Source organism: Pan troglodytes, chromosome 4 (assembly GCF_028858775.2).
Source record: "Pan troglodytes isolate AG18354 chromosome 4, NHGRI_mPanTro3-v2.0_pri, whole genome shotgun sequence".
Classification (NCBI taxonomy): domain Eukaryota; kingdom Metazoa; phylum Chordata; class Mammalia; order Primates; family Hominidae; genus Pan; species Pan troglodytes.
The window spans coordinates 58,735,118-58,762,287 of record NC_072402.2 but is presented as its reverse complement, the minus strand read 5'-3'; the positions used below and the strand labels follow the sequence as shown (position 1 = coordinate 58,762,287).

Sequence of the window (27,170 nt, the reverse complement as noted above, 5' to 3'; positions counted from 1 at the left end):
TAATATTACATTTAACAAATTATGATTAAGTCAGTGCTCATGTAGAAACCACTGCGGTCAAGAATAGAACTTCTCCAGGATGCCAGAGCCCCCTGCTTGCCCTTTGTTCATGATCTCTGTTAGAGCTGTTACCCTGATTTTCATGGTAATCTTCTTTGCTTTCATTTTTTACCATTTAAGGCTGCATCACTGAAGAACATAGTTTAAGAGACTATGCCCTGTTTCCTTGAGTCCCAGGATGAAGAAGCGCCCAGTAGAAATAGAGGAGGAGCATATAAAGGGAATCCATATATTTTGTATTTTCTAATGTTTGGCTTCTATCTCTCAATATTGTGCTTTTAAGACTTATTCATGCTATATAATGCTGTAGTTTATACATTTTCATTGCTGTGTAGTATCTCATAGTATGAACATGATGGAATGGTGGCTTTAATTTGCATTTACCTGACCTTTAATGAAGTTACACACCTTTTCACATGTTTATTGGCCCTTTGGATTCCTTCTTCTGGAAGCGCTGATTTAAGCCTTTTGCATGTTTTTTCTATTGGCTGGTCTGCCTGATTTTTCAATTGATTTGTAGGCATTCCTTACATATTCTATTTATGAGTCTTTTATTTGTTACGTGTATTGCAAACATCTTTCACTATGTGGCATGACGTTTCACTCTCTTAATGGTGACTTTTGAGGAATAGTCACTTAATTTTAATATGGTTAGAGTTTTATCAGTCTTTACCTTTATGCTTAATGCCTTTTGTGTCTTAGGAAATGTTTTCTTACCTCAAAGTCGAGAAAATATTCTGCAGTTTCCATCAATGCAGCCTGAAATTCTATCACCTTTTTGTAATCATCTCATATTTATTGCCTTTTTATAAATTTTAGACAGGGTCTCACTCTGTTACCCAGGCTGGAGTGCAGTGGTGTGATTGCAGCTCATTGCAGCCTTGAACTCTTGGGCTCAAACGATCCTCCTGCCTCAGCCTCTCGAGCAGCTAGGACTACAGGCGTATGCCACCATGCCTGGCTGATTTTTAAATTTTTTTTGTAGTGTTGCCCAGGTTGGTCTGGAACTCCTGGTCTTAAGTGATCCTCCTCCCTCAGCCTCCCAAAGTTCTGAGATTACAGGTGTGAGCCATCATGAGCAGCCACATTATTGACTTTTAATCAACTATTAGCCAATTAAATCTTTAAGACTTTTTACCTCCTGAAGACTTGCTAGTAAAACATACCTCTACTATCTTATCATTTGTTGGTTTTTAACCTAAGTTCAGGTGTTTTATTTATTCTTATTGAATGTCTTCATGTTGGTCTTATCTATCATTCCAGCCTATTTAGAATCCTGTTTGGTCACCCAAAACTTATGATTAACTTTTTACTTTTTAACTTTTCAGTATCCCCAGATTTGATAACACTTCCTTCTATACCTTTATCTAATTATTAATAAAAATGGTGACTACATCAGAGCCCTGTGGTAAACCAGTAGAAACCATCCAGAGGATCAACCCCTCCTTTGGACATGGTCATTTATTCAGGTTTCTATGAATATACCTAATTACCACTATCATCATTCAGCCTACTTTTTTTTAGTCCAGGAGGCTATCATGCGACCCTTTCCCTTGTGGAAACCCATAGACACCCTGTTTACTGCAGCATGCTCTCCTTGTCTGGAACTCTTTCAGAAAAGCATTATTTGTCCTATTGATGCAGAATTTTTGCTCCTTAGTTCAGCTAAATCCGGGTTCTTGTGTCAACAGGAAAAATTAGGCACGTGGACACATTGAAGGGTGAGGAGAGAGGAATTTATTGGGCGAAAAGGAAAAAAGAGAAAAAAATTCTCAGCAAAGCAAGATGGGCTCCTGCTAACAGGCTACCACCTCACAGACTGAATATCAGGCCACCACATAGGAGCTAAAGAGGCCAGGCTCCTTCCCCCTGCACAAAGCGTGAACTTCCCGTGGCTCCACCCCATTCTCCCAGTGCACAGGCGGGTCCCCAGTCTGTTGTCGACATGCGCGGACAAGACCCTGGGCAGGTTTCCTCATCTACACAAAAGCATCTGATGTAAACACTTGGGCGGGTCAGAGATTCTCTGGGAACCCCCCTTATCTGCCTTCTGCCTCTATCACTGTGTTCAGAGAGATGATAATGGCCACTTCTCCCCCCAGCTTCCTTTCTAAGCCAGCTCTGGAACCATTCTCTTTGAACCTGCCTACGTGGAACATTGGATTCATTAATTGTAGTTTGGGAAACCCCTAAGCAGAGCAGTCCCCGGTATAGCACAAGCTCCTCTTCATACCACATGTCATGGTCTCCGTGAACCTGAGAAACTTCTGGGATAATCTACTGGCTATAAACCCTTAATTCCTTCTATTTGGCTGAGTGCAGAGTTACTACAGCTGCTGGGGGATAGGATTCAACAAGAAAAATAAACCAGGACCAGAGTGAGTCCCTCTGGAAAATTACTATACCGCATATAACACTAAGTGAGGGCAACGAGTATAAACTACCCAACCCTTGGCATCCTGTACCCCGTATCTTTGACAAACTCACCCACATCTGTACTCATCTTTGCTTCCTGCCAGTCCCAGAGGTAAAATGTCCTGCCTCCTGTTTTCCTGGAGGATGCAGGAAGGAAGGTGGAAGTCTGTACTACTCTTTCTCTCTCCTTAGCTAGCTTGCTTGCTTGCTTGCTTGCTTTTTTTTTTTTTTTTTTTTTTTTTTTTGAGGTGGAGTTTCACTCTTGTTGCCCAGGCTGGAGTGAATGGCATGATCTTGGCTCACTGCAACCTCCACCTCCGGGGTTCAAGTGATTCTCCTGCCTCAGCCTCCCAAGTAGCTGCGATTACAGGCTTGTGCCACCACACCTGGCTAATTTTTTGTATTTTTAGTAGAGATGGGGTTTCACATGTTGGTCAGACTGGTCTCGAACCCCTGACCTCAGGTGATCCACCTGCCTCAGCCTCCCAAAGTGTTGGGATTATGGGCATAAGCCACCATGCCTGGCCTTCTCCTTAGCTTTCAAATACAAGCAGTTATCCTCAGTTGCAATCCCAGCTAAACCCAACTCTGCTCTTCCCAACCTTCTATCAAAGATTTCCATTGTTGATGGAAAAGGGTCCAAATTACTAACTCTGTGAGACCTGGCCTCTACCGACCCCTTCACGCTCTTGCTCTTGCCTCTCTGGTCATTCTGAATTGCTTGTTTCCCTTGCATCATGTTCTCTCACTCTTTCTGTGCCTCTTCCTAGAACACCCTCTGCTTTTGAACCTCTCCTGCCCCAATCTCTTCACCTTTCAGAACTCAGGCCTGACATATTTCCTTCTGAGGGCCTGGGCCTGGTCCCTCCTCTGCATGCTTCTGTCATTGCACTTAACAGCAATGCATTTCAACTTTCTCTTCCAGTTACACTGTAAATTCTTCAAATGCAGGGACCTTAGTTTTCATCTGTTTTCCCTTTGCCTGGTGCATGCCTGTGCTCAATAAATATTTGTTTAAATGTAGCCATGTAAAACTAATGCTAAAATTCCAACATGTCCATATAACAAGACCCATATTTGTATGATATTATGAGTAACAAAGAGCTTCCTTATACTCCAAATTATTTAATCCTTGCAAATATCCTGTAATTGAGGCCTTGCTATCCCCATTTTTGCAGATTAGGAAATCAAGATGTTGAAAGCTTAAATGATCTATTCAAGATCACAGGGCTTGTCAGTTGCAAACCTAAGCTCAGGTTTTCTGTCTCCCATGTTTGCCATCCATGTGACCTTACCTCAACACCCTCCAGATTCTTTTGTGGCCCTAGTCTAAAGGGTTTGCACCTTTGTATAATAAAGCCATGTGAGCCTCTTAGAAAGGGATCTCAAAAGTATTTTAAGAATTTGATTTATGGACTGGGTGCAGTGGCTCACGCCTGTAATCCCAGCACTTTGGGAGGCCGAGGTAGGTGGATCACCTGAGATCAGGAGTTAGGGACCAGCCTGGCCAATATAGTGAAACCCTGTCTCTACAAAAAATACAAAAAAATTAGCCGGGAATGGCCGGGCGCGGTGGCTCACGCCTGTAATCTCAGCACTTTGGGAGGCTGAGGCAGGTGGATCACGAGGTTAGGAGATCGAGACCATCCTGGCCAACACGGTGAAACCCCGTCCCTCTAAAAATACAAAAAATTAGCCGGGCGTGTTGGCAGGCGCCTGTAGTCCCAGCTACTCGGGAGGCTGAGGCAGGAGAATGGCATGAACCCAGGAGGCGGAGCTTGCAGTGAGCCGAGATCGCCACCGTACTCCAGCCTGGGTGACAGAGCAAGACTCTGTCTCAAAAAAAAAAAGAAAAAATTAGCCCGGCCTGGTGGTGCGGACCTGTAGCCCCAGCTACTGGGGAGGCTGAGGCAGGAGAATCGCTTGAACCCGGGAGGCAGAGGTTGCAGTGAGCCAAGATCGTGCCACTGCACTCCAGCGTGGGCAACAGAGTCAGAAAAAAAAAAAAAAAACAAACCACACACACAGAATTTGATTTAGGTTTTGTATCAGAACTTCTTACTCATCTATTAAGACAAACACTTTGGGTGAGTTAGGATTTGGCTCAAAGCATAGATTGTTAACAGTGAACATGATGAAGCTAATTAATGTTTTAGTAGGGTTCCATTGCCTGTGCAGAGTTGGGGAAGTTTTGGATCTAAGCCTGTATATAAAGGATCAATTGATCCTGGATCCTGTCGGAGCCAGAGGCACCTTGGCTGGACAAAATAACAAAGTAAAGGAGCCTTACAGGCACCTTGATTAAAAGACTGAGCAGCGGTTTCATCTTCTCTGAGGCTGGGGCTGGGAGGAAGAGGCTTCCGTGGCTACATTAGGCAGAACTTTCTGTGTAATGTACGTGATGAGAACCACTACACAGGCTGAGCATGTGCTAAGGGTACAACAAAGCAGGAGGAAAAATTGAAAGGTTAAAAAGAAGAATATTATATATTTTTTAAAGCATGACAAGTAAAATAGAGGTTTATTAGACTTCCTTACACTTGCTGTATGGATTAGTATTTTTATTTTAAATCACATATGGAGGGCACCATGTGGTTGGGCCTTTCCTGGCAGTCTTAATCCTGTTCTAGTTGGATCCCTAACTAACAACAGGTTGTCTCAAGTTACGCTCTCCACAACCCTAGTCTGCCATCACAGCATCTCCGGGGCCTGTTTGAAGAGGATGCTCAGGGAACCTGGGATTTAGCCCCCAAAGTGTCATTGCCTCTTCTTGTCCCACCTCCGTCTCACCAGGCTGGGAGTTCCAAAGTCCATCTGCGGCTGTCAGCTTTCTGCCATAGACACATATCCTCCTTCTGCCCAATTTCCTTAAAGCACAGGAGCTGCAATTAGGTACTAATTTTCACAGCTGGGACATAGATGTAAGTAGTATCAGGACTTCCTTCTCTTGCAGGATCCATGGGACGATGCTGTGTGCATACTAGTTATATAGACATGCCTATTAGTGCAGTTTATTTTTTTATTAATCAGCTCAAAATAAGCTTTATAAACCTTTAGGTTTTGGGTTTTATAAACTTTAGGTTTATAAAGCTATATCGAGCTAAATGTTTATATTGAACTAAAGGTTTATATTGCAGCAACAATGACTGTGCTCAGAAAAGGAATAGCTAAATGTTTAGTTTCTCTTGGAGAGCTGAGTCCCAGAAATTATATAAAGCAACACCTTCACTTTACCAATGAGAAGCTAACATCTAGAGAAAATAACTGATTTATTTACCTCTTTCCTCCCCAAGAGAGTATCAAAATTAATTTATACATTCAGGCCATTGAGACTTTCAGCAGCTTGACTGGTCACCCAAAGACCAGTGCTTTGAAGTGAAAGATTTGGGTAAAACAAAAAAGCTGAGGAGTGAAGAAATCTGTGTTCTGATCCTATTCTGTAGATCTTCTAACTTTCATTTAAATGGTTATTTAACTTTCCTGGGTCTCGTGGATGACGTGAGGATTGCATTTGATGCAGCTAAGGTCTCTGTTTCTGCTGTTCCATGAGGCAGTATCTCTAGGTGTTGGAGTCACCTCCTAGGCCCAGGTTGCCCTGGGTCATGAGGCTTGCATCTTCTAGAACAGCAAGCAGCAGAGCTCTGCTCACTCAGACCAGGCCAGAGGCAGGAATCTCTGCCCCATAAGCTTAGATACAGGAAATGGGAAGGGAGTTGGTGGTTCATGGGGATGTTCATATCTGTGTAGGTACCAATTGTTCCCAGGCACATATGGAAGTCTGTTAATAAAAATGATATATTTTAAAATTTGATTTAGAGTGTTACTAGTTCTAAAAATGTAAAAGTACACTAGGTAGTGAAGAGGAAAATGGGAGGATAACGTGTTTTCTCCATTTCAGTTTAGGATTGTCTCTGTCTTGTAGATGGAAGTCAACTTCGCTAAGAACCGTAAGGATAAAAACCAAACGTACAACCTCACGGGGCTGCAGCCTTTTACAGAATATGTCATAGCTCTGCGATGTGCGGTCAAGGAGTCAAAGTTCTGGAGTGACTGGAGCCAAGAAAAAATGGGAATGACTGAGGAAGAAGGCAAGCTACTCCCTGCGATTCCCGTCCTGTCTGCTCTGGTGTAGGGCTGCTTTGGGCTAGACTTGGTGGAGTTTGTCACCACCTGGTTGGGAATCATGGAATCTCATGACCCCAGGGGCCCCCTGTACCCCCGAGAGTGAGCCTGCACAACTTTGTGCCCCAAAGGCAAAGGATCACATTTTAATACTCATGAGGTTCTTATACTATACATGAAAGGGTATCATATCATTTGTTTTGTTTTGTTTTGTTTTTGAGATGGAGTCTTACTCTGTCACCCAGGAGGGAGTGCAATGGTGTGATCTCGGCTCACTGCCACCACCACCTCCCGAGTTCAAGCAATTCTTGTGCCTCAGCCTCCCAAGTAGCTGGGATTACAGGGGCCCACGACCATGCCCGGTTAATTTTTGTATTTTTAGTAGAGAAGGGATATCACCATGTTGGCTAGGCTAGTCTTGAACTCCTGACCTCAGGTAATCTGCCCACCTTGACCTCCCAAAGTGTTGGGATTACAGGCGTGAGCCACTGTGCCCCGCCAGTATCATATCATCTGAAGGTATCCTGTGATAAATTAAAGATATATATTGTGAACCCTGGAGCTACTACTCAAAAAATAAATAAAGGTGTAACTAATACAATTTAAAAAATCACATTTTTAATGACAGTGAGGAAAGGAAAGAGGCATGGATTGCAGGTTGATGGAGTGCTTACTAAGTGTCAGTATGGTCATTAAGAGCAACGCTTCCAGTCAGTGGGCTTGGCTTAAATCCCAAGCCAGGTGTCTTTGGGCAAGATACCTAAACTCTCAGTTCATTCTCAGCAGTTTCCTCACATTTATTCCCCTTTTCTATATTGAAATAGAATATGTAAGTTGAGTTTATAGTAGTACCTATTTTTTAGTATTATTTTAAAGATTAAATGAAATAATGTGTTTAGCCCATAGTAGATATTCACTAACTGCTAGACTTCCTATTCTTATTATTTATCCTCCTACTATTATTTTTAATCCTCCTTAAAGCACTATAAAATATGTAGAGTCACTCCCATTTTGGAAATGAGGAAACTGAGTTTCAGAGATGCTAATAAACAGCTCAGGGTCACTCAGCGTGTGTTACTTTTCTCAAGAGCCTTGCCCAGAGTCTGACCCTCAGTGGATGATCAATAAATGTGTGATGAATGTATCAGTTTTCTATTGCTGCTGTAACAATACAAATTTAGTGGCTTAATGCAACACTAATGTATTCTTTCATAGCTCTGGAAGTCAGATGTCCAAAATCAGTTTCATTGGGCTAAAGTCAAGATGTCAGCAGGGCCATTTCCTTCTGAGACTCTGAGTGGAGAATCTGTTTCCTTGCCTGTTCCAGCTTCTAGTGGCTGCCTGCATTCTTTGGCTTGTGGTCCTTCTTCCATCTACAATACTTATCCCCCCATCATCACATCACCTTTCCCCACTCTTGTGTGTCAAACCTCTCTGCCTCCCTCTTATAAGGACTTTTGTGATCACAGTTAGGACCCACCTGGCTAATCCAAGATAATGTTCCCATCTCAAGATCCTTAACTTAATCACATCTGCAAAGTCCCTTTTACCATATAAGGAAACATTTACAGGTTCCAGGGATTTGGACAAGTTTTTTTTTTTTTTTTTTTTTTTTTTGAGATGGAGTCTCGCTTTGTCGCCCAGGCTGGAGTGCATTGGCGTGATCTCCGCTCACTGCAAGCTCCGCCTCCCGGGTTCACACCATTCTCCTGCCTCAGCCTCCCGAGTTGCTGGGACTACAGGCGCCCACAACCATGCCTGGCTAATTTTTTGTATTTTTACTAGAGATGGGGTTTCACCGTGTTAGCCAGGATAGTCTTGATCTCCTGACCTCATGATCTGCCCGCCTCAGCCTCCCAAAGTGCTGGGATTACAGGCATGAGCCACTGCGCCCGGCCTGGACAAGATATTTTGAGGGCCATTTTTCAGCCTAACAGTAAATGAATGACTAATTGGATGAATACTTGGTGATGGCCACACATCTTCTTCTGAATGATGGACAAGAAATTTTAAAATGCCCACCCTTCTAACCTTCCTCTGAGGCTTTAACCTTATTTATTTATAAGGGATGTGAGTTTTAGAATATGAATTCCCCCATGGCCATGATTTCAGGCCTCATGATTTCAGGTGGTTTAGGGATACCCATATTGTAATAGAAAATTAGATTTCAGTCTCATACCCAAGTTGCAGACTGGTCTCAGATAACATCTGGGGTCAACTTCTGTGCTACCTCATCCACACAATAATGATTTATTCCTTTGGATCCTGGTTGAGTTTCCAGTATTAACACTAGTATTAACAGATGTTTGGTGCATTCACCACTATGGTCAGATGCCTGGAACCAATTTGATGCCTTCTGAATTTTGTGTTCCCCACTGGAGATGTTCATGCGGTATCATTTAGCAAATAGTTCACTTCCTTTGCCTCACTTTTCAGCAGGCAAGCTGACTATTAAGTGCTCCCTTGGGTGCCATTGTGTTTTGCCTAGCTCTTCCCCTGCCATGGCTGTCACTCTTCTTTCTAGTGACCTCCTGGTGCCATCGTGGCTCAGAGTCTCAAGCTTATCACAGACCAGCCAGTCCCTCGTGTCAGTTTTCTCAGCTTGTTTTGCTGCCAGAAACAAGATTTGCTATTTCATCTGATTTATTAGTTCAGCTAGCTTGATTTAATTAGCAAACACCAGATGCTGGTGTTACCTATGCCTTTCGCTAATTAAACCAAATCAACACTTATTTATCAAAGTCACCACTAGAGAACTTTTGCTTTTGTCCTTCTTCATTTTTTCAGGATCCCAGAAGAAACTGATTAAAATGCACCCCCCAGCCAATCCTCATTTCTTGTTTTCAAATTTATAAAGCATGTGCTTTCCTATTTCAATGAAATGCCATTTGTTTAATGCGTACCACTTCAAACCTTTCTAATTGTTTGAAAACATGTATTCTAAGTTGAATGTGAAGCACTGCCTATTTTCTTTTGGATTTCAATATATTGATTATTAGAGTTACTTACCTATATTTAGGCATTTAAATATCTACTCACTACATGATACAGATATAATTTGATTCAAATCCTGGCTTTATTTCTTAAAAGCTTATGATATTGAATACCTGCTTAATTTCTCTATGCTTCAGAAATGATAATTAGTAACATTATTGCTGTATCTAATTACAGGGCTGTGGGCATTAAACGAGAAAATTCAGAGAAACTGACACTTGCTAAGAGTTAGCTTTTATTATTGTTGGTCTTTAGCAGGGGTACCTGTATATGTCTAACTGGTGGTGGTTGTGGGGATACCCATATTGTAATAGAAATAGTATAGTATCAATTGTTGCTGCATCAGTCCAGACAATTGATGCCTTTGAATATGTAGATATTTTGGTTGATTTGGAAATTTTTAATTTTTTTTTCGGAGTCCTTACGTTTCCCCCTTTGATTAAACTGAAAATCCATTATCAATTTATGGTTAATGGAAAGCTGGCTATAATAACTATAGAAGACTTACATGGTAGTGAGGCAGCAGTTTCACTAACAGCTGCATCTGTGGGAAGTCTATACTGAGAAGATTGTCTCTCTTTGGACCATATTTGCAGGAAATAGTGGCCTCAATGAAAGAAGAAAATATCAATTTAAACTCATTTATTATTACCATCTACGAAAACAAAATGGCTGCCTATGAGATAATTTTTTTTTTTTTTTTTTTTTTTTTTTTTGAGACAGGGTCTCACTCTGTCACCCAGACTGAAATGTAGTGGTGAGATCTCAGCCCACTGCAGCCTCCGCCTCCCAGGCTCAAGTGATCCTCCCACCTCAGCCTCCCAAATAGCTGGGACTACAGGCGTGTGCCACCATGCCCGGCTGCCTATGGGCTAAATCCAAGAAGAATTTCACTCATATTTCTAGTCAAGTGCCTGGAATGATTATTTAATAATCAGTTTAGCTTTGCCTGTATCTATCCTTGAGATGAATATTTAGGACTGGGTAGTAATGAACACCTTGTCTTTAGATTTTTTTTTTTTCTTACTCTCAATATTACTGGCCTTAAGTTTGACTCTCCACATGATTGGAACAGAGAGATTCTGCACGTGAGAGATGGAGTAAAGGTCCCTCTAATCCTGCGGGTTTCCTTGGAAGGTCTAATGACTTTGTAGCCCTGTACAAAGGCTGTCTTCTGGGAGGAACTTGGCCACTGCTTACATCTCACTGGCTTGTAGACAGGGTGAAACCAACCTGTTGCTTCCTGTCTGAGAAACTTGAGTACTGGCTGTCCTGTCTTATGATTCAATAAAAGCCTTTGAGAAATCAGAAAACTCATGGCAGAGCTTTTGAGACAACACCTCAGTGGGATTCAGATGAAATAATATGTAAAGTCAACACAGTTCAATCTCCTTATAAGCAATTCTAATGGAATTGCATTTATCTCATTGGGAGATCCTGGGCCTAACAGCTAGACTGTGTTAACTAGACTTTGGCTTCTGCAAGAGTAGTTGTAGAAGTGTGACTCTCCATTAAAGGCAAAACAAGTTATTAACTCAATTGTACTTGGTACATTTTCCTCATTATAAGATTGTCTTTAGCTGGAGTTCAATTATTTTACTTTTTTAAAAACAATTCTTTTGAGACACGACTTGCTCTGTTTCCCAGGCTGGAATGCAATGGCGTGATCTCAGCTCACCGCAATCTCCGCTTCCCGGGTTCAAGCGATTCTCCTGCCTCAGCTTCCCGAGTAGCTGGGATTACAGGCACACACCACCACACCCAGCTAATTTTTTATATTTTTTGGTAGAGACAGGGTTTCACCATTGGCCAGGCTGGTCTCGAACTCCTGACCTCAAGTGATCCACCTGCCTCGGCCTCCCAAAGTGCTGGGATTACAGGCATGAGCCACTGTGCCCAGCCAGTAATTTTACTTTAAGATATCCAATCACCTACAGTTTAAAAGATCCCTGAAGACAATCTCTTACTTCTAAAAAATAGTTTAGATCTTGGTCTGAGTAGTAGACTCATTCTTTGTGGACCTAATTACATTATCTCCAGCCATGCTACTTCCTCAAGAAAAAATTCAGAGTGCAACTACTGCAGCTTTGACTAGGGACATTTACTCTCTTCTCCAAATCGTGGGCCACTAGCCTTCTCGACATTTGTTTAGAACTCTCTGCTTTCCTCTCATGGCTAAGGTGGGTGGGTCGTTCTCTAATCAGTAGCTCAGCATTTTGATATCTCAGGTGCATGTCAGGGCATTCAACTATAAATTGCCAGTGAGCCATCTCCTGACAAAACTTGCTTGAGACAGGATATTTGAGAGAGACAGTCCAGAAATCAAGTGAAATGTAAATTCCTTGTTTTTTGTTTCATCCCTATATGGTTAGATCATCAGAAGCCTGTACACTTGGACTATTGTCTCAGACTGTGTTGTTTACTGGAAAAAGGCATGTGTCAGGATTTATGCCCTGGCTATTTATAGAAAACAACTATGAAAAATGCACATATATGATATTTCTGTGCTTTTGCTCTATTGGGATTACAGATACTGGCTTTTACGTTACTCTGTGTCCTTTTTGAAAAGATCCACGTGATAAATTCCATTTATGATTTCAGTGTTCGTAACCAGAAAATAGTTTCCCTTCATATGAATTTCTAGGTTTCCTTTTTATTGGGCCATGAGAAATAGGCACCTCAATGTGATTCTTTTTTATTTCGGGAAAACCAGCATTAAATTTACAGCTCAAGGAGGGACCTAGTGAAGCTTATTGTCTTATTCCTTTGTCATTTAATTTTTTCTTTTATTTTATAACATCTCAAGTATGTTGTTTTATTTTTTTGGAAGTAGACTTGGTATAAATTGTATATACATATATCTCCTTGTGAGTTATCTGTGTCATTCCCAGCTATAATATATATGTTAGATCTAGAGGACATGAGATAGTCACATTTTGATCTAGATTTGGGTGACAAATTATATTACAATGGGGCCTATTATACTTTTCCTTTATCTTACATTAAATCATCAGACTCAAGAGCAGTTTTATTTTTTTATCTTTGGTTGATTCCAGTTCCTTGACCACAAAATGAAGACATCTTTGGTCATTGCAAAGCTGCCATCCCTCCACTCCTCACCTTATTCCCACTGGCTCCCTCAAGCAAATCCTTCCCAACTGCCCAGCTAACCTTCCCTGTCTCCTCTGCAACTCCCTTATCTCTGGGTTGAGTACCTCATTCTTGTTCCTTACAGCTCCATGTGGCCTGGAACTGTGGAGAGTCCTGAAACCAGCTGAGGCGGATGGAAGAAGGCCAGTGCGGTTGTTATGGAAGGTGACCTCCCTCTGGATTCTTTTTCTCTCTCTTTCTTCCCCTTCCCTCCCTTCCCTTCCCTTCCCTCCCCTCCCCTCCCTTCCCCCCACCTTCCCCCTCCCCCCTCCCCCTCCCCCTCCCCTCCCCACTCCCTCCCTCCCCTCCCCGCCTCACCTTTCCCCTCCCCACTCCCTCCCCTCCCCTCCCCACTCCCCTTCCCCCTCCCCACTCCCTCCCCTCCCCTTCCCTCTCCTTCCCTTCCCTTGCCTTGCCTTGTCTTGCCTTCCCTTCCCTTCCTTTCTCTATCTCTCTCTCTCTTTCCCTCCCTCCCCACCACCGCCTTTCTTTCTTTTTGGCAGAGTCTTGCTCAATCACCCAGGCTGGAGTGCAGTAGTGAAATCATAACTCACTGCAGCCTTTAACTCCTGGGCTCAAGTGATCCTCCCACTTCACCTTCCCAAGTAGCTGGGACTACAGAAGTGTGCCAGTACACCCAGCTAATTTAAAAAAATATATATATATATATACATATATATATATATATTTTTTTTTTTTTTTGGTTGAGGCTGAGTCTTGCTGTGTTGTCCAGGCTGGTTTTGAACTCCTGGGCTCGAGAGATCCTCCCACCTTAGCCTCCCAAAGCATTGGGATTATAAGCATGAGCCACCATGCCCAGCCTGTTTCTTTATCCTGTTTAAAAGCCCTTGGTCTCTTACCCTTCTAAAAACTGTGATTCTTGAAATTTTACCTCCAGAATTTCCTTCCCTAGAGGGCTTTATGATGCCCCAAATCTCACATTGGTTGGCCAGCTCAAAAAAGCCCTATAGGTCATCTTGCAGATGGCCCAAACATGCATGACAGACGCTGGCCCCCCTCCTCTTTGGTCTGAAACATTAACATTCGGGGTGGGTAGAAAGTGAAAGTGCAGGAGGCACCATGACCTTCTGGAGGAAACGATCACTGACTAGCCTCTGCTGGAAGGCAGCGTAAGTCTCTGGAACCCCCCTCCCCACCCAGCTGTCTAAGAAGAGCTCTGATCAGGGTCAGCTTGCTAGTGTGTCCTCGAGTCATTGGCAACATATATGGCACATGTGTGTTGAAATAGTGGGGCACAAAAACAGAAGAGGGACCACATGGTCCTTCCTAGGGCGGAGGCCTGGGAGTGAGGAACAGGAGAAGTCAGGTGGGGAATGCAGAGAAGAAGAAGAGGGAAGAGGACCTGAGAGAGGGAAGTGAGAGAAGGAGTAGAAAATGGGGGGACAAGGGAATAAACAGGAAAGGAAAAGGGCAGATGGAGAAAAAAAGAGTGAAAAGATGGGGAAGAAGAAGGAGGAGAGGAGTGAGATGCCAGAATTCCTTCGTGTGCCTCCAGAATTCCCAGGAAATGCTCATGATGTTAGCTCATATTTGCTGAAGTCCAGGCAAGTTCAAAATCCTGTTGAAAATGGAGCAAGTGTCCTGCTTTGCCAGATGACATTCCAATTACCTCAGGGTTGGAGGCTCCCGCACCATCGCCCACTCCCTCCACACCCGCAGGGCTATGGGACTCCCTGGGTTGCGGAGGCGGTGCTGCCGCCGCATGGGACAACAGCCAGAGATGGCGGGGAATCCTAGAGAATCAATCCCAGATGCTGTGCTGTCTGTCTTTCTCAGCCATCAAGTATGAAAACAAATGATTGTGGCAACACATTTTTGGGGGAGGAAAGCCAACAACCGCGCACGCCCACATGTGGTCTTAGCTACATAGCAGTGGCGAAGGGCCAAGTAGGGCAGCTTGCGAAGTAGAGAAGATGGATTTCAGTGCCCGCCTCCTCCCCGTCGCCTGTTGGGTCTGGTCTTTTTCTCCACACCACCCCCCCGCCCCCCCGCACCTTCAAAAGGAAAGAGCTCTCTAAGAATTTGAGTTGGTTAAAAAAGAATGTACTAAAATGCTCTAAAATTAAATAATAGTGATAGTTGCATGACTGAACATACTATTAATAAAAGCCATTGAACTCACATTAAAACAGTGAATTTTATGGAATGTGAATTGTATCTCAATTTTTATTATTTTAAAAAGAATGTTATTTAAAAAAGTTATTTAAAATGTTAATATGTTATTTTAAAAAGATTTTAAATAACATATTAATATGTTATTTAAAAAGAATATGTGTTATTTAAAAAAGAAAATGGGGCTGGGCGTGGACTGGGCTGGTAATCCCAGCACTTTGGGAGGCCAAGGCATGGGGATCACTTGAGGTCAGAAGTTCAAGACCAGCTTGGACAACACAGCAAAACCCTGTCTCTACTAAAAATACAAAAATTAGTCGGGCATGGTGGTGCACACCTGTAATCCCAGCTACTCGGGAGGCTGAGGCAGGAGAATTGCTGGAATCCAAGAGGCGGAGGTTGCAGTGAGCCAAGATCAGGCCACTGCACTCCACCCTGGGCGACAGAGAGAGACTCTGTCTCAAAATAAATAAATAAATACAATAAACTAGAAAATGGGTCGTCTTGAGAGATAAAAGGCTCCTGGTCATTAGGAAGATTCTAGCTGACCTTTTATGCCTAGACATAAAAGTAAAGGAAATTCCTGAACTGAGAAGGCAGTGGGACGAAGTGCCTGCTAAAGTCCCACTTATAAGTCCTGGACTTATATTCAGGCATTACGCTCCATCTATGTGTATAATCAGTAACAGAAGGGGAAGCCCTATAAATTCTGGGAAATACTCACCATGCTGTCTCCTAGGCAAATGTCTGGTGAGTGGGCCCAAGTTCAAGGCTGAAAATAAGAGTTTAGCTTAAAGTCCTCAGGATTCCACCTTAAACTTCTCGCCAAGGGTTTGGGACTGGCAGTGCAGCCCTCTTAGCTAGGACGCCTGGCTGGGGCGCCTGGTCCAGGGAAGCTGGCTCCCTTCTCAGAGGGAGAGGCATGGAAATAAAAGACTAGGGCATAGGGTACTCTCCAACCTTTGGATACTCCAGGCAAGAGATGACTCAGAGCCAGACCAGACTTTGGATGGGCTGAGAGGGAATGTGTCAGCTTTTTAGCCCTTACTCCTTTACACGAGTGGGATGGAGCGAAAGATACAGGCAGAAGGAAATAAGGGTGGCTTGTTTACATTGTTTTGGGCATTCTTCTAGTTTAGCCTCATGGAATTAGAAGAAATTTAGTAAATCCCCTCTTCTGGCACTTGAAGTGTTACTATCACAGCCCAGGATCTTATTCATCCCTGGAGGGTAATTACCTGATTGTAGTTTAGTATCTAATAGTTAGCCTTATTCCCCACCCTCACCCCACCGCTTCTCACTGTCTCAATGCCTTTCTTTTTCTTTGTTATTGGCAATAAATTTTGTTTTCTTTGGGTTCAGAAGGCAAGAGGAGCCCCAGTCCTAGAGAAAACACTTGGCTACAACATATGGTACTATCCAGAAAACAACACTAACCTCACAGAAACAATGAACACCACTAACCAGCAGCTTGAACTGCATCTGGGAGGCGAGAGCTTTTGGGTGTCTATGATTTCTTATAATTCTCTTGGGAAGTCTCCAGTGGCCACCCTGAGGATTCCAGCTATTCAAGAAAAATGTAAGTAGAGCATCAACTTCTTCCTTAGGTGCCTGGTCCCATCGATTGGCCAAGGAGCAGTCCCTGTGCTCTCAAGGGTGGCTGTTTCTCTTGAGTCAAAATGAAAATGGAGTGGGGACCTTTTAGGTTGTGGTGAAGCAATGAGAATTTGCTGGTAATTAATGAATCACTTGAAGTCATGTTCCTTTGGAACAAAGCCTGCGTTAAAAATCAGAGACTTTATAAATTACAGAATACAAAGCCATACATCTAGAAGTTCTGTGTGCAGCTTTGATTTGTTCTGGTCTGAGTGAATGTAAGCTGGGTCAAGTCCTATGAAACTGTCCTATTTCTCACATTTGTCCTCCATGACCGAAGCTGCTCTTGAACTCTTCTCCCCACAAATGGGTACTCACCACATCCCCATCCTTGGTTTAATGCTTGCTGTCCTGTTTTCTTCCTTTTCCCCTTCCATTTGTCACTATGGAAAAATTCTAGTGTTTATACTTGCCAATAAATTGTTCATTACACTTTTGATTAAGTAGTTTTTGACATATTACTGCTCCCAGGCAAACTCATATTTATCCTGTTTTGGAATAAAAAACTTTCATTCAAAGAATTGCAGACAATAGATTTCCTCTTTTCTCTCTTATTGTTCTCTTTCAAACTTAGTACTATCCCTTATTCTATAAATTATCTTATTTATTTTACTGCCTTTTTCTTCCTCAATAGGATGTAAATGCCATGAGGGCAGTGTTTTTTTGTCTGTTTTCCTTTCTTTTTTTTAACCTAATTCCCAACACTTAAAATAGCATAGAGCAGTTGGCATAGAGCAGGTGTGCAGTAACTATTTGTGGAAACATATCATAGTTAGGAATGTTCTGTCCAATTCACCACCTTTCTCTATTTGCTTACACCTAGACTGGTTCAGACATTTACACAACCAGTTCTAGAATTCTCTGCCTATGCTCCCTTCCATCTCTTCTCCTTAAACCCTCATTTTATAATTCCTAGATATTTATATTTTTGTATTTTGAGCTACACTTGATATTATTTTAGTTAGCATTTAATAGTACTCCCTGTAGTCCTCATTTCCTGACATCCTAGTTCCTGCCTGTCCAACACCCTAGTGATGAAGTTCCTGACAAATGCACGTGTCAGTGGGGCACACATCCTTTGTTAATAGAGGTGCTGTTGAATAGTAACCTCAGTTTCCCAGTGTGGCCCCAGGATGGGAGGTGGTAAAGAATAGGGTATAAAAGCATGGGCTTTGGAGTCCAGCAGCCCCGGGTTCAAATCTTTGCTCTTCCACAAGATACCATTAACCTTGAGCAAGTTACCTAACTTCTCTGAAGCTTAGCTACTCGTAAAATGGAGCTATTATATAATAATACATACCTCACAGAGCTGTAGTGAAGATTAAATGAGATCACGTATATAAAATGCTTTGTCTGGTGCTAATTATTACTATTGTCATTATTATTATTATTATTATTATTATTATTAATTTTTGAGATGGAGTTTCGCTCTTGTTGCCCAGGCTGGAGTGCAATGGTGTGATCTCAGCTCACCACAACCTCCACCTCCTAGGTTCAAGCAATTATCCTGCCTCAGCCTCCTGAGTAGCTGGGATTACAGGCATGCGCCACCACGCCAGGCTCATTTTGTATTTTTAGTAGACGGGGTTTCTCCATGTTGGCCAGGCTGGTCTCGAACTCCTGACCTCAGGTGATCCACCTGCCTCGGCGTCCCAAAGTGCTGGGATTACAGGCGTGAGCCACTGCTCCTGGCTTATTGTCATTCTTAATAAAATTTCTGATTGATCAAATTTCTGTTAGACACAGATTATCAACTTTAAAAATATTATAAAATACACTTTAAAGTTATGCTAAATTCATTTAAGTTTTTTTTGGCTTTGTGTCAGATACGACTGTGTGATCATCAATTATAAGGGTCCTAGATCAGGTATTGGCACACTGCAGCTTGCAGGTTAAATCTGGTTGGACACTTGTTATTGTAAATGAAGTTTCACTCTAACACAACCACACATATTTGCTCACACATTGTTTATGGCTTCTTTTGTGCAACGGTGGCTAAGTTGAATAGTTATGACAGAGACGACCTAACCCACAAAACCTAAAATCTAAAATATTTGCTATCTGGCTCTTTACAGAGAAACTTTACAGATGCTAGTCCCAGACATTAAAGAAAATAATGTTCTGGATGTGCACGATGGCTCACACCTGTAATCCCAGCACTTTGAGGCCAAGACGGGTGGATCGCTGAGTTCAGGAGTTCAAGACAAGTCCAGGCAACATAGTGAAACCTTGTCTCTACAAAAAAAAAAAAAAAAAAAATACAAAAATTAGCCAGGCCTGGTGGCATGTGCCTGTAGTCCCAGCTACTTGAGAGGCTGAGGGGGAAGAATCTCTTGAGCCAAAGAGGTTGAGGCTGCAGTGAGCCGAGATTGTACCACTGCACTCCAACCTGAGTGACAGAGCGAGACCCTGTCTCAAAAACAAACAAAAGAAAGTAATATTCTACAGAATTTTGCTTACTAAAGTGGAGGCAACTGGAGGATGAGAATAATAACTAGAGAATAATAAGATAATTTTTGTAAGTATAACTATCATTAAGTAATAGTTATCATACATTGTCTACTAGTATGTGTCAGGAATTGTGCTAAGATAACATAGGTTTTCCCATTTTAGCCTTGACATGACTTATGATGTAGATGCTGTGAGATCTATTTTATAGATGGCAAAGGGATTCAGGCAAGCTTAGTAATGTGCCCAAGGTCTCTGGAGTGGGATGATTCCAGCTCGGATCTGCAGGATTCCCAACTTGTACCATATCCCACAACCTTAGATGTGTTATTCATAAAGTGACTTGAATTCCGGTCACAGATGCTGTATGACACTGAACTGGTTATTGACCTGTGTGGGCCTCCACGTTCCCCTCTTGGAATAAGGGCTTGGAATGAGGTTCCTTCTGCTCAGCACGCCCTGGGTTTTGTGAGACCCGAGACAGCAGGCAGCGGTGGCGTGGTCCCAGGCAGGGCATCGGAAAGCCCGGCCACTGTGTCATAAGGCCAGAGGAGGAAGATGGGCCCAAGTTGGGGCAGAGCTCAGGATGGGCCAGGACGGTTGGCAAAGGAGAAGCAGCACCAGCACGTGAGCCCCGGGTGACTGTCTTCATGCAGATCACAAGAAATCAATGGCTTCCACAGTCAAAGCCCCTCCCTGCTTCTTCAAGGAAGGATCTGTGTTTCCCACCACACCTGGGGATGTTTGGAGTAATTGCTCAGAAAGCTCTTGTTGAATGATGGAAGGACCCGGCGATTCGTTTATATTGAGTAGAGTGATGACTTGGAAATTTCCCTTTTGGCGCCTCTTGGTGTGGCCAGGCTTTCCCCTTTCAAGGTTGACTCATGGCTTCCTGGGGCCGGCGCCACGCCCCTGTGGTCTCCGCAGTCTCTGCAGTGCACTTGGCTCTTTAGACCTGGACCTCCCTGCTCCTCAGAGCTCCAGTGTTGGTGAGAAGGAGTGTGGGTTTAGACACCAACACTGGCTTCTTCAGGCCAGGATTTGTGGGCAATCATTTTTTTAAAAAGTGCCTCCAGGGAGATGAGGAAGCTGCAGAAGCAGGCCAGGACAGGGCAGAGGCTGAGATGAAGGTGGGCTTTCAGGGCTGCCAAAACAAAGCACTGCAGACTGGGGGGCTTCAAACAACAGAACTTTATTGTCTCATGGTCCTGGAGGCCAGAAGTCCCAAATCAAGGTGCTGGTTGGCCATGCTCCCTAAAGTCTCTAGGGGAGAATCCTTCCTTACCCCTTCCAGCTTGTAGTGGCCCCAGGTATTCCTTGGCTTGTGGTAGCTCCAGTAACTCCCATAAATCCAATCTCTGCTTCATTCTTCACATGGCTAGCTTCTTGTGTGTCTCTGTTTCCATGCCCAGATTCCTCTTTTCTTATAAAGGGCCCACTGTCTTAACTAATTACATCTGCAATGGCCTATTTCCAAATACAGTCACATTGTGTGGCACTGGGTATATACTTTGGGGGGATACAATTCAACCTGTAACAGGTACAATCTGAGATAAAAGCCCCAGGGAGGGGGGTTCCCACTGGATCTTGCAGGGGACTCTATCTAGAGTGTGAGTGACATCTCATAGTCATCCCAGCCAAGCAAAACACAAGCACACAGTGAGAAGGAAGCTGAGTGGGTCTGGGTGGAGCGCCAACATTGGCTGCTAGAAGAGTCTAGTTACATCTCCAAGGCTCCAGCAGGGACTTTCAGCCAGGACTGGCTGGGGATGCTTCCAGGCGGTGAGCAGGGGAAGGCTGGAAGGAGAAACTCAGAGCCCTAGGGTTAGGTGGGGTCGATCTCCAGGCTCTGTGCTTCTTGCCCCGGCCTCTGCTCCTTCTGTGGCTTCACATTTCCTCCATGCCTCAGTTGTCCTTCTCAGAGTTACCTTTTCAGGTTGACAAATTACCTGGCCTTGCTGCTAGGACTAGCCCCTGGAGTGTCTCATAAGGACCCTGTTTGGGAAAAGGATCCGTCAACTGTGGCTTACAAGAACAAGACTCCTAAATATACACACAGCCTGCTGGGGTTTGTTGCCAAGGAATAGCAGGATGCAGGACCCCTGGTCCCCACCCCAGATTCCTACATGTGGCCTAGGCTTCCAGCTTCAAAAGACTTTTGGGTTTCTTTTCTTTTTTTTTTTTTTTTGCAGGACACTTTTGTGCCTGTATCCAGGATCATCTCTGACATTCATTGAAACACTCTTCCTGGCTGGGCGTGGTGGCTCATGCCTGTAATCCCAGCACTTTGGGAGACCGACTGAGCTGGGCAGATCACTTGAGGTCAGAAGTTTGAGACCAGCCTGGCCAACATGGTGAAACCCCATCTCTACTAAAAATACAAAAAATTAGCCAGGTGTGTTAGCATGTACCTATAGTCCCAGCTACTCGGGAGGCTGAGGCACAAGAATCACTTGAACCCAGGAGGTGGAGGTTGCAGTGAGCCAAGATCATGCCACTGCACTCCAGCCTGGGTGACAGGGCGAGACTCTGCCTCAAAAAAAAAAAAAAAAAAAGAAAGAAAGAAAGAAAAAGAAAAAGAAAAAGAAACGCTCTTCCCATGGATTCGAGTTTTGCAGGTTGAGGAGTGCAACGCTGGTGAGGATTGGGTGAGGGGAGAGCATGCCCTGGAATTTCTGAGCCCCGCCCAGTTTGTACCTTCCACCTCTGCCTTGCTGCACCTCCAATAGTTCTCTTCTGTGTGTTCGAATAGTTTCAGTAAGATCTCTCTCTGATTCTGATTAAGTTCCAGATGTTGGATTGCAAGCCACACACTCAACTTTTCTATTAAATAAATCCTTGTGACCTGTTTCCAGATTATTTTGGCCAGTCCTGCAGAAAATGTTGCCATTTATGTATTGATCCATACTAGGTAATTTGGATGGCAATGTCTTTATCTTTCTGGTACAAATGCAATATTTGCTGCCTTGAGGATAGGAATTCATATCCAGTTTGTGCAGAGCCAGACTATATAGTGAAAGCGTAAAGCCATCTGCCTGGTATGATTTTAAGGTCACCATCTCCCAGCTTCCCAGCCACACAATTCCCCAGAGCCTGAAATTCTACCTTTGGAGATTCTCTGTTTCAGGTTTCCTTTCCATTTGACTTGCAGAGACACCTGTGGAAGGTAAGTCTTTTTAGTCATCAACTGTCTAGTGAGATCCTTTTCTGGAAACAGGTCAATTTGGGGTTAGGTAAAGGAAGATTAAGAAGCCACTTACTCCTCAAGGTGTTGTGTAGGGAAAAAGGATGCAATAAGGGGAGTGAAAAGAGCCCCATCCGGGGAGGCTGCAGTGGAGATCCTGAACTTTGGCCTTGTTTTACAGCTGAGGCAATGAGGATGCCAGTGTGGTTGTTGCATTTGGGGAATGAGTTGGGTAGCTGTGAAGCAGTCCTTTTCTCTCCTTTCAGCATTTCAGTGCATTGAGGTCATGCAGGCCTGCGTTGCTGAGGACCAGCTAGTGGTGAAGTGGCAAAGCTCTGCTCTAGACGTGAACACTTGGATGATTGAATGGTTTCCGGATGTGGACTCAGAGCCCACCACCCTTTCCTGGGAATCTGTGTCTCAGGCCACGAACTGGACGATCCAGCAAGGTAGCCAGGGCGGAACTCACAGGTTCCCTCAGTGCAGGGTTTGGTTTCATTTTCATCCATTTTTAGATCTTTAACTTTGGCTTCAAAGCTGTTAGTGTGGTTAATAGCATTTGTCAAGCTTGTGCAAGCTTAATGAAGTGACACGCTTCTTGGTATTTCCAAGGCAAGGCTGGCACAGAAAGCTGTGGGTGTCAAGCAGACCAGGTATCTGATCGATCTCCAGGTGGAAAACACCATCTTAACACCCACCATCAGAGAGTCCTTCCCGGATAGCTGGGTCATCCCATGGATAACTCCAGAATGTGGATCCCAGCTGGCCTACCTAGGATGCTTTCTTCAGTTCTGATTGCCTGTTTAAGAGTTAGGCCCCCTTCCCAGGTGATTGTTATAGGAATAGCCTTCTTTTCAGGAAAGTCCCTGCCCTACGTAAGATACGCGAGTGAGGCTTTACTCTTTATTTTTAATTTTGTTTAAATTTTTATTTTCTAGAGACAGGGTCTTGCTTGATTGCCAAGGATGGAGTGCAGTGGCACGATCATAGCTCACTGTAACCTCAAACTCCTGGGCTCAAGTGATCCTCCTGCCTCAGCCTCCCTAATGAGGCTTTACCCTTTTAATCCTGTCACCACAATCATTTCTTAATGCTTCAAACATCCATATTAAGAATAATACACAGGCAGGGATGCAGGCAAGTAAAGGAGATAGAAGTCACAGTGTTTGAGATCCACAGGGTGATGATATGTTGTTCTAGGACTTAATTAGGCAGCGTGTTCAGCGATCCTATGGATCTCTCTGCTGCAATAGTATTTGGTCAGAACAGACCCGGGGATTCCCTGCCTCCAAAAAAGAAAAAGCTAAAAAGCTAAATTTAAAAATAAGAATTAATTAGAAAATCTGAGAAAAGCAATAGATATTAGAGACCATTCAACCTAACCTGTTTATTTTCCGGAGGTGGAAACTGTAGAGAAATGGAATATCTTCTATAAGTGTTTGGCCATAACTCTTAGTCTAGTATTCCTCCCACTCTGCCGTGCTCTGCACTTACACTTTTTTTTCTTTCTTTTTCACAGATAAATTAAAACCTTTCTGGTGCTATAACATCTCTGTGTATCCAATGTTGCATGACAAAGTTGGCGAGCCATATTCCATCCAGGCTTATGCCAAAGAAGGCGGTATGAATGGACAAGGCCCTGTGGGGAAAAGGAAACAGTGCGACCTGTCCCACATGCCGATAAGGCTGCAAGTGCCTGTAGCTCATTCCCAGCCATCTTAGGGCTCATTTGTGCTTCATCTTGTAGTGAGCTCTGTATGTTATGAATTTGCTGAATTCTGAAGCTGAGGTAGACATTAGAGATCATTGAGTCCAATCCCCTCATTTCACAAGTGGAAAATTAAAACTCAGAGAGGTGAAATAACTTGCCCAAAGTCACAAATAAACAGTGCAAATAGAGCTGCTACCAGCAATAACACTGAATTAAGACCACATCAGGGAGCCTAGAGTTCATCCTAAGCTAGGGATGTTAAAAAATTATTTTTAATTATATAGCAATAAGCAAAGGCTTTACTGGTGAATTGCTCAAGCTTTACTTTTATCTTTTTGGAAGTTCATGTCTTCCAGATTCAACACTGGAAAATATCTTCTGCCACTCAAAGGTAGCCTATGGAGCCATATTCTTCAACTATTTGATAATAAGTACACTTTACAGATATGAATGAAAAAGCTGGGTACCAAATTGGAGACATCTATGAGAAAGGACTTTTTCAAGTGGTCTTGTTGCCACTTCTCTTCTTGCTTAAGAGAGATGGTTCTAGAAAACAATTTTCCCAAACAAGCTGATTCATCAATTCCCTACTCAACCCTCACCCGTCGCCTCCAGCACTATGGTTTGGTCTGAGTACTGGCCAGGGCCTTTGTGGGGGAACGATCTCCTGGAATGCGGTTCAGTGATTATCATTTATCCCTCTGTCCTTTCCAGTTCCATCAGAAGGTCCTGAGACCAAGGTGGAGAACATTGGCGTGAAGACGGTCACGATCACATGGAAAGAGATTCCCAAGAGTGAGAGAAAGGGTATCATCTGCAACTACACCATCTTTTACCAAGCTGAAGGTGGAAAAGGATTCTGTAAGCACGCCCATGGCGAAGTGGAAAAAAACCCCAAGCCCCAGATAGATGCTATGGATAGACCTGTTGTAGGCATGGCTCCCCCATCTCATTGTGACTTGCAACCTGGCATGAATCACTTAGCTTCTTTAAGTCTCTCTGAAAATGGGGCCAAGAGCACCCACCTTTTGGGGTTTTGGGGGTTAAATGAGAGTGAAGTGACAGTACCTGAGAGGAGAGTCCTGAGGAAATGGAAGGAGTTGTTATAATTTGTCCTGGTTGGGCCCTGAATTGACCTCCCGGGAGCTCCCCGACCATCATTCCCAGGAATGGCGTGCCTGGCTTAAAGAGTGAGGAGGAACAGACCCTGTCACCATGACTTCTACTGCCCCTGCCAAATCATGCTTTTGTTTTTCAGTCCACCTTATCTCCTGACATCTTAAATACTGGGCAAGGCTTGGATTCTTGCTTAGGCTAAATAATTTTTTCTTATGGTAAAATACATGTAAAATATTTTTCCAGTTTAAACATTTGAAAGTGTACAATTTAGTGGCATTAGAAGCATTCACAATATTGTGCAACCATCACCACTATTTCCAGAACTCTTCTATTTCTGCCCAAATAGAAGCCCTATACCCATTCATTAGTCACTCCCCATTCCTCTCCTCCCACAGCCCCTGGCAACTACCAAACTGCTTTGTGTCTCTATGGATTGCCTATTTTGGATATTTCATATACACAGAATCATAAAATATGTGGTCTTTGTGTCTGGCTTCTTTCATGTAGCATGTTTTCAAAGTTCACCCATGTTATAGCATGATTTTGTACTTATTCATTTTTATGGCTGAATAGTATTCCATTGTGTGGATATTCCATATTTTGTTTATCCATTCATCAGTTGATGAACATTTAGCGTGTTTCAACCTTTAGGCTATTGTGAATAGGACTGCTATGAACAGATGTCTGCTATGAACATATGCTGCTGTGTACAAATATGTGTTTGAGTTTGTGTTTTTCGTTCTTTGGGGCATATACCTAGAAGTTGAATTGCTGGATCATACTGTAATTCTAGTTTAACTTATTGAGGAGCCACCAAACAGTTTTCCACAGTGACTACTCCACACTATACATTTTTTACTAGCAATGTATGAGGGTTTTCATTTCCCTGCATCCTTGTCAATACGTGTTATTTTTCATTAAAAAAAAATTATTATGGGTGTCCTGGTAGGTATGTAGTGGTTATCTCATTGACTTGCATTTCCCTACTGACTAATAATGTTGGGCATCTTTTCATGTAGTTTTTGCCCATTTGTATATCTTCTTTTTTTTTTTTTTTTTCTGAGACGGAGTTTTGCTGTTGTTGCCCAGACTGGAGTGCAATGGCACGATCTTGGCTCACTGCAACCTCCACCTCCCAGGTTCAAGCGATTCTCCTGCCTCAGCCTCCCAAGTAGCTGGGATTGCAGGCGTGCGCCACCACGTCCAGCTAATTTTGTACTTTTAGTAGAGATGGAGTTTCTCCATGTTGGTCAGGCTGGTCTCGAACTCCCGACCTCAGGTGATCTGCCTGCCCCAGCTTCCCAAAGTGCTGGGATGACAGGCATGAGCCACTGCGCCCAGCCAGCCCATTTGTATATCTTCTTTGGAGAAGTGTATTTTTAATCTTTTTTCTTATGTTTAAATTGGGTTGTCTTTTTGTTATTGAATTTATAAGAGTTCTTTATATATTCTGGATATAAGTTATTTATCAGATATATGATTTGTAAATATTTTCTCCCATTCTATGGATTATCTTTTCATTCTCGATATTATCTTTTGATACACAAAAACTTTGAATTTTAGTGAAGTCCAGCTTGATCTATTTTTCTCTTTTGATGCTTGTGTTTTTGGTGCCATATCTAAGAAACCATTTGAAATTCAAGGTTGTGAAGATTTATCCTATGCTGTCTTCTAAGAGTTTTTATAGTTCTAGCTCTTATATTGAGGTCCTTGATCCATCTTGGTATTTAAGCAGGACATGAGTAGGGGTGAGAATGTGAGACAGCTGAGCTTGGAAGCACAGGTTCCAATGCTCTTATTTTGGTGCTACTGGGACACAATTTTCAGTCTGGTTTGGCTGTGGTGTTTGACCTTTGTATTTTTCCTTTAGCCAAGACAGTCAATTCCAGCATCTTGCAGTACGGCCTGGAGTCCCTGAAACGAAAGACCTCTTACATTGTTCAGGTCATGGCCAGCACCAGTGCTGGGGGAACCAACGGGACCAGCATAAATTTCAAGACATTGTCATTCAGTGAGTATTTCCTTCAAGCCTTAGGTACCTCTCCCTCACGTTTACCTTACATCAGAGAGAAATGACATCTGCCAAAAGCTGGAGGAAGCCAAATGAAAGGGCAGTGCCTAGTGCCCTGCCATCCTGCTCTCTGTTCACCAACCTTCCTGGAAAGCATATAGGTGAGG

General features: G+C 43.2%; 1 protein-coding gene across 2 annotated transcripts in view; it reads left to right on the top strand.

Moving 5' to 3' along the window:
* IL31RA (interleukin 31 receptor A) overlaps positions 1–27,170 on the top strand; it is a 71,146-nt gene that overhangs the window by 32,023 nt on the left and 11,953 nt on the right. For both annotated transcript variants that reach the window (XM_016953300.3, XM_016953301.4), the window contains exons 6-12: positions 6,398–6,563; positions 12,827–12,906; positions 16,237–16,453; positions 22,429–22,611; positions 23,682–23,783; positions 24,588–24,734; positions 26,863–27,003. In XM_016953300.3, the coding sequence (XP_016808789.1) occupies positions 6,398–6,563; positions 12,827–12,906; positions 16,237–16,453; positions 22,429–22,611; positions 23,682–23,783; positions 24,588–24,734; positions 26,863–27,003 (1,036 nt within the window). The remainder of the gene's footprint in view (positions 1–6,397; positions 6,564–12,826; positions 12,907–16,236; positions 16,454–22,428; positions 22,612–23,681; positions 23,784–24,587; positions 24,735–26,862; positions 27,004–27,170) is intronic.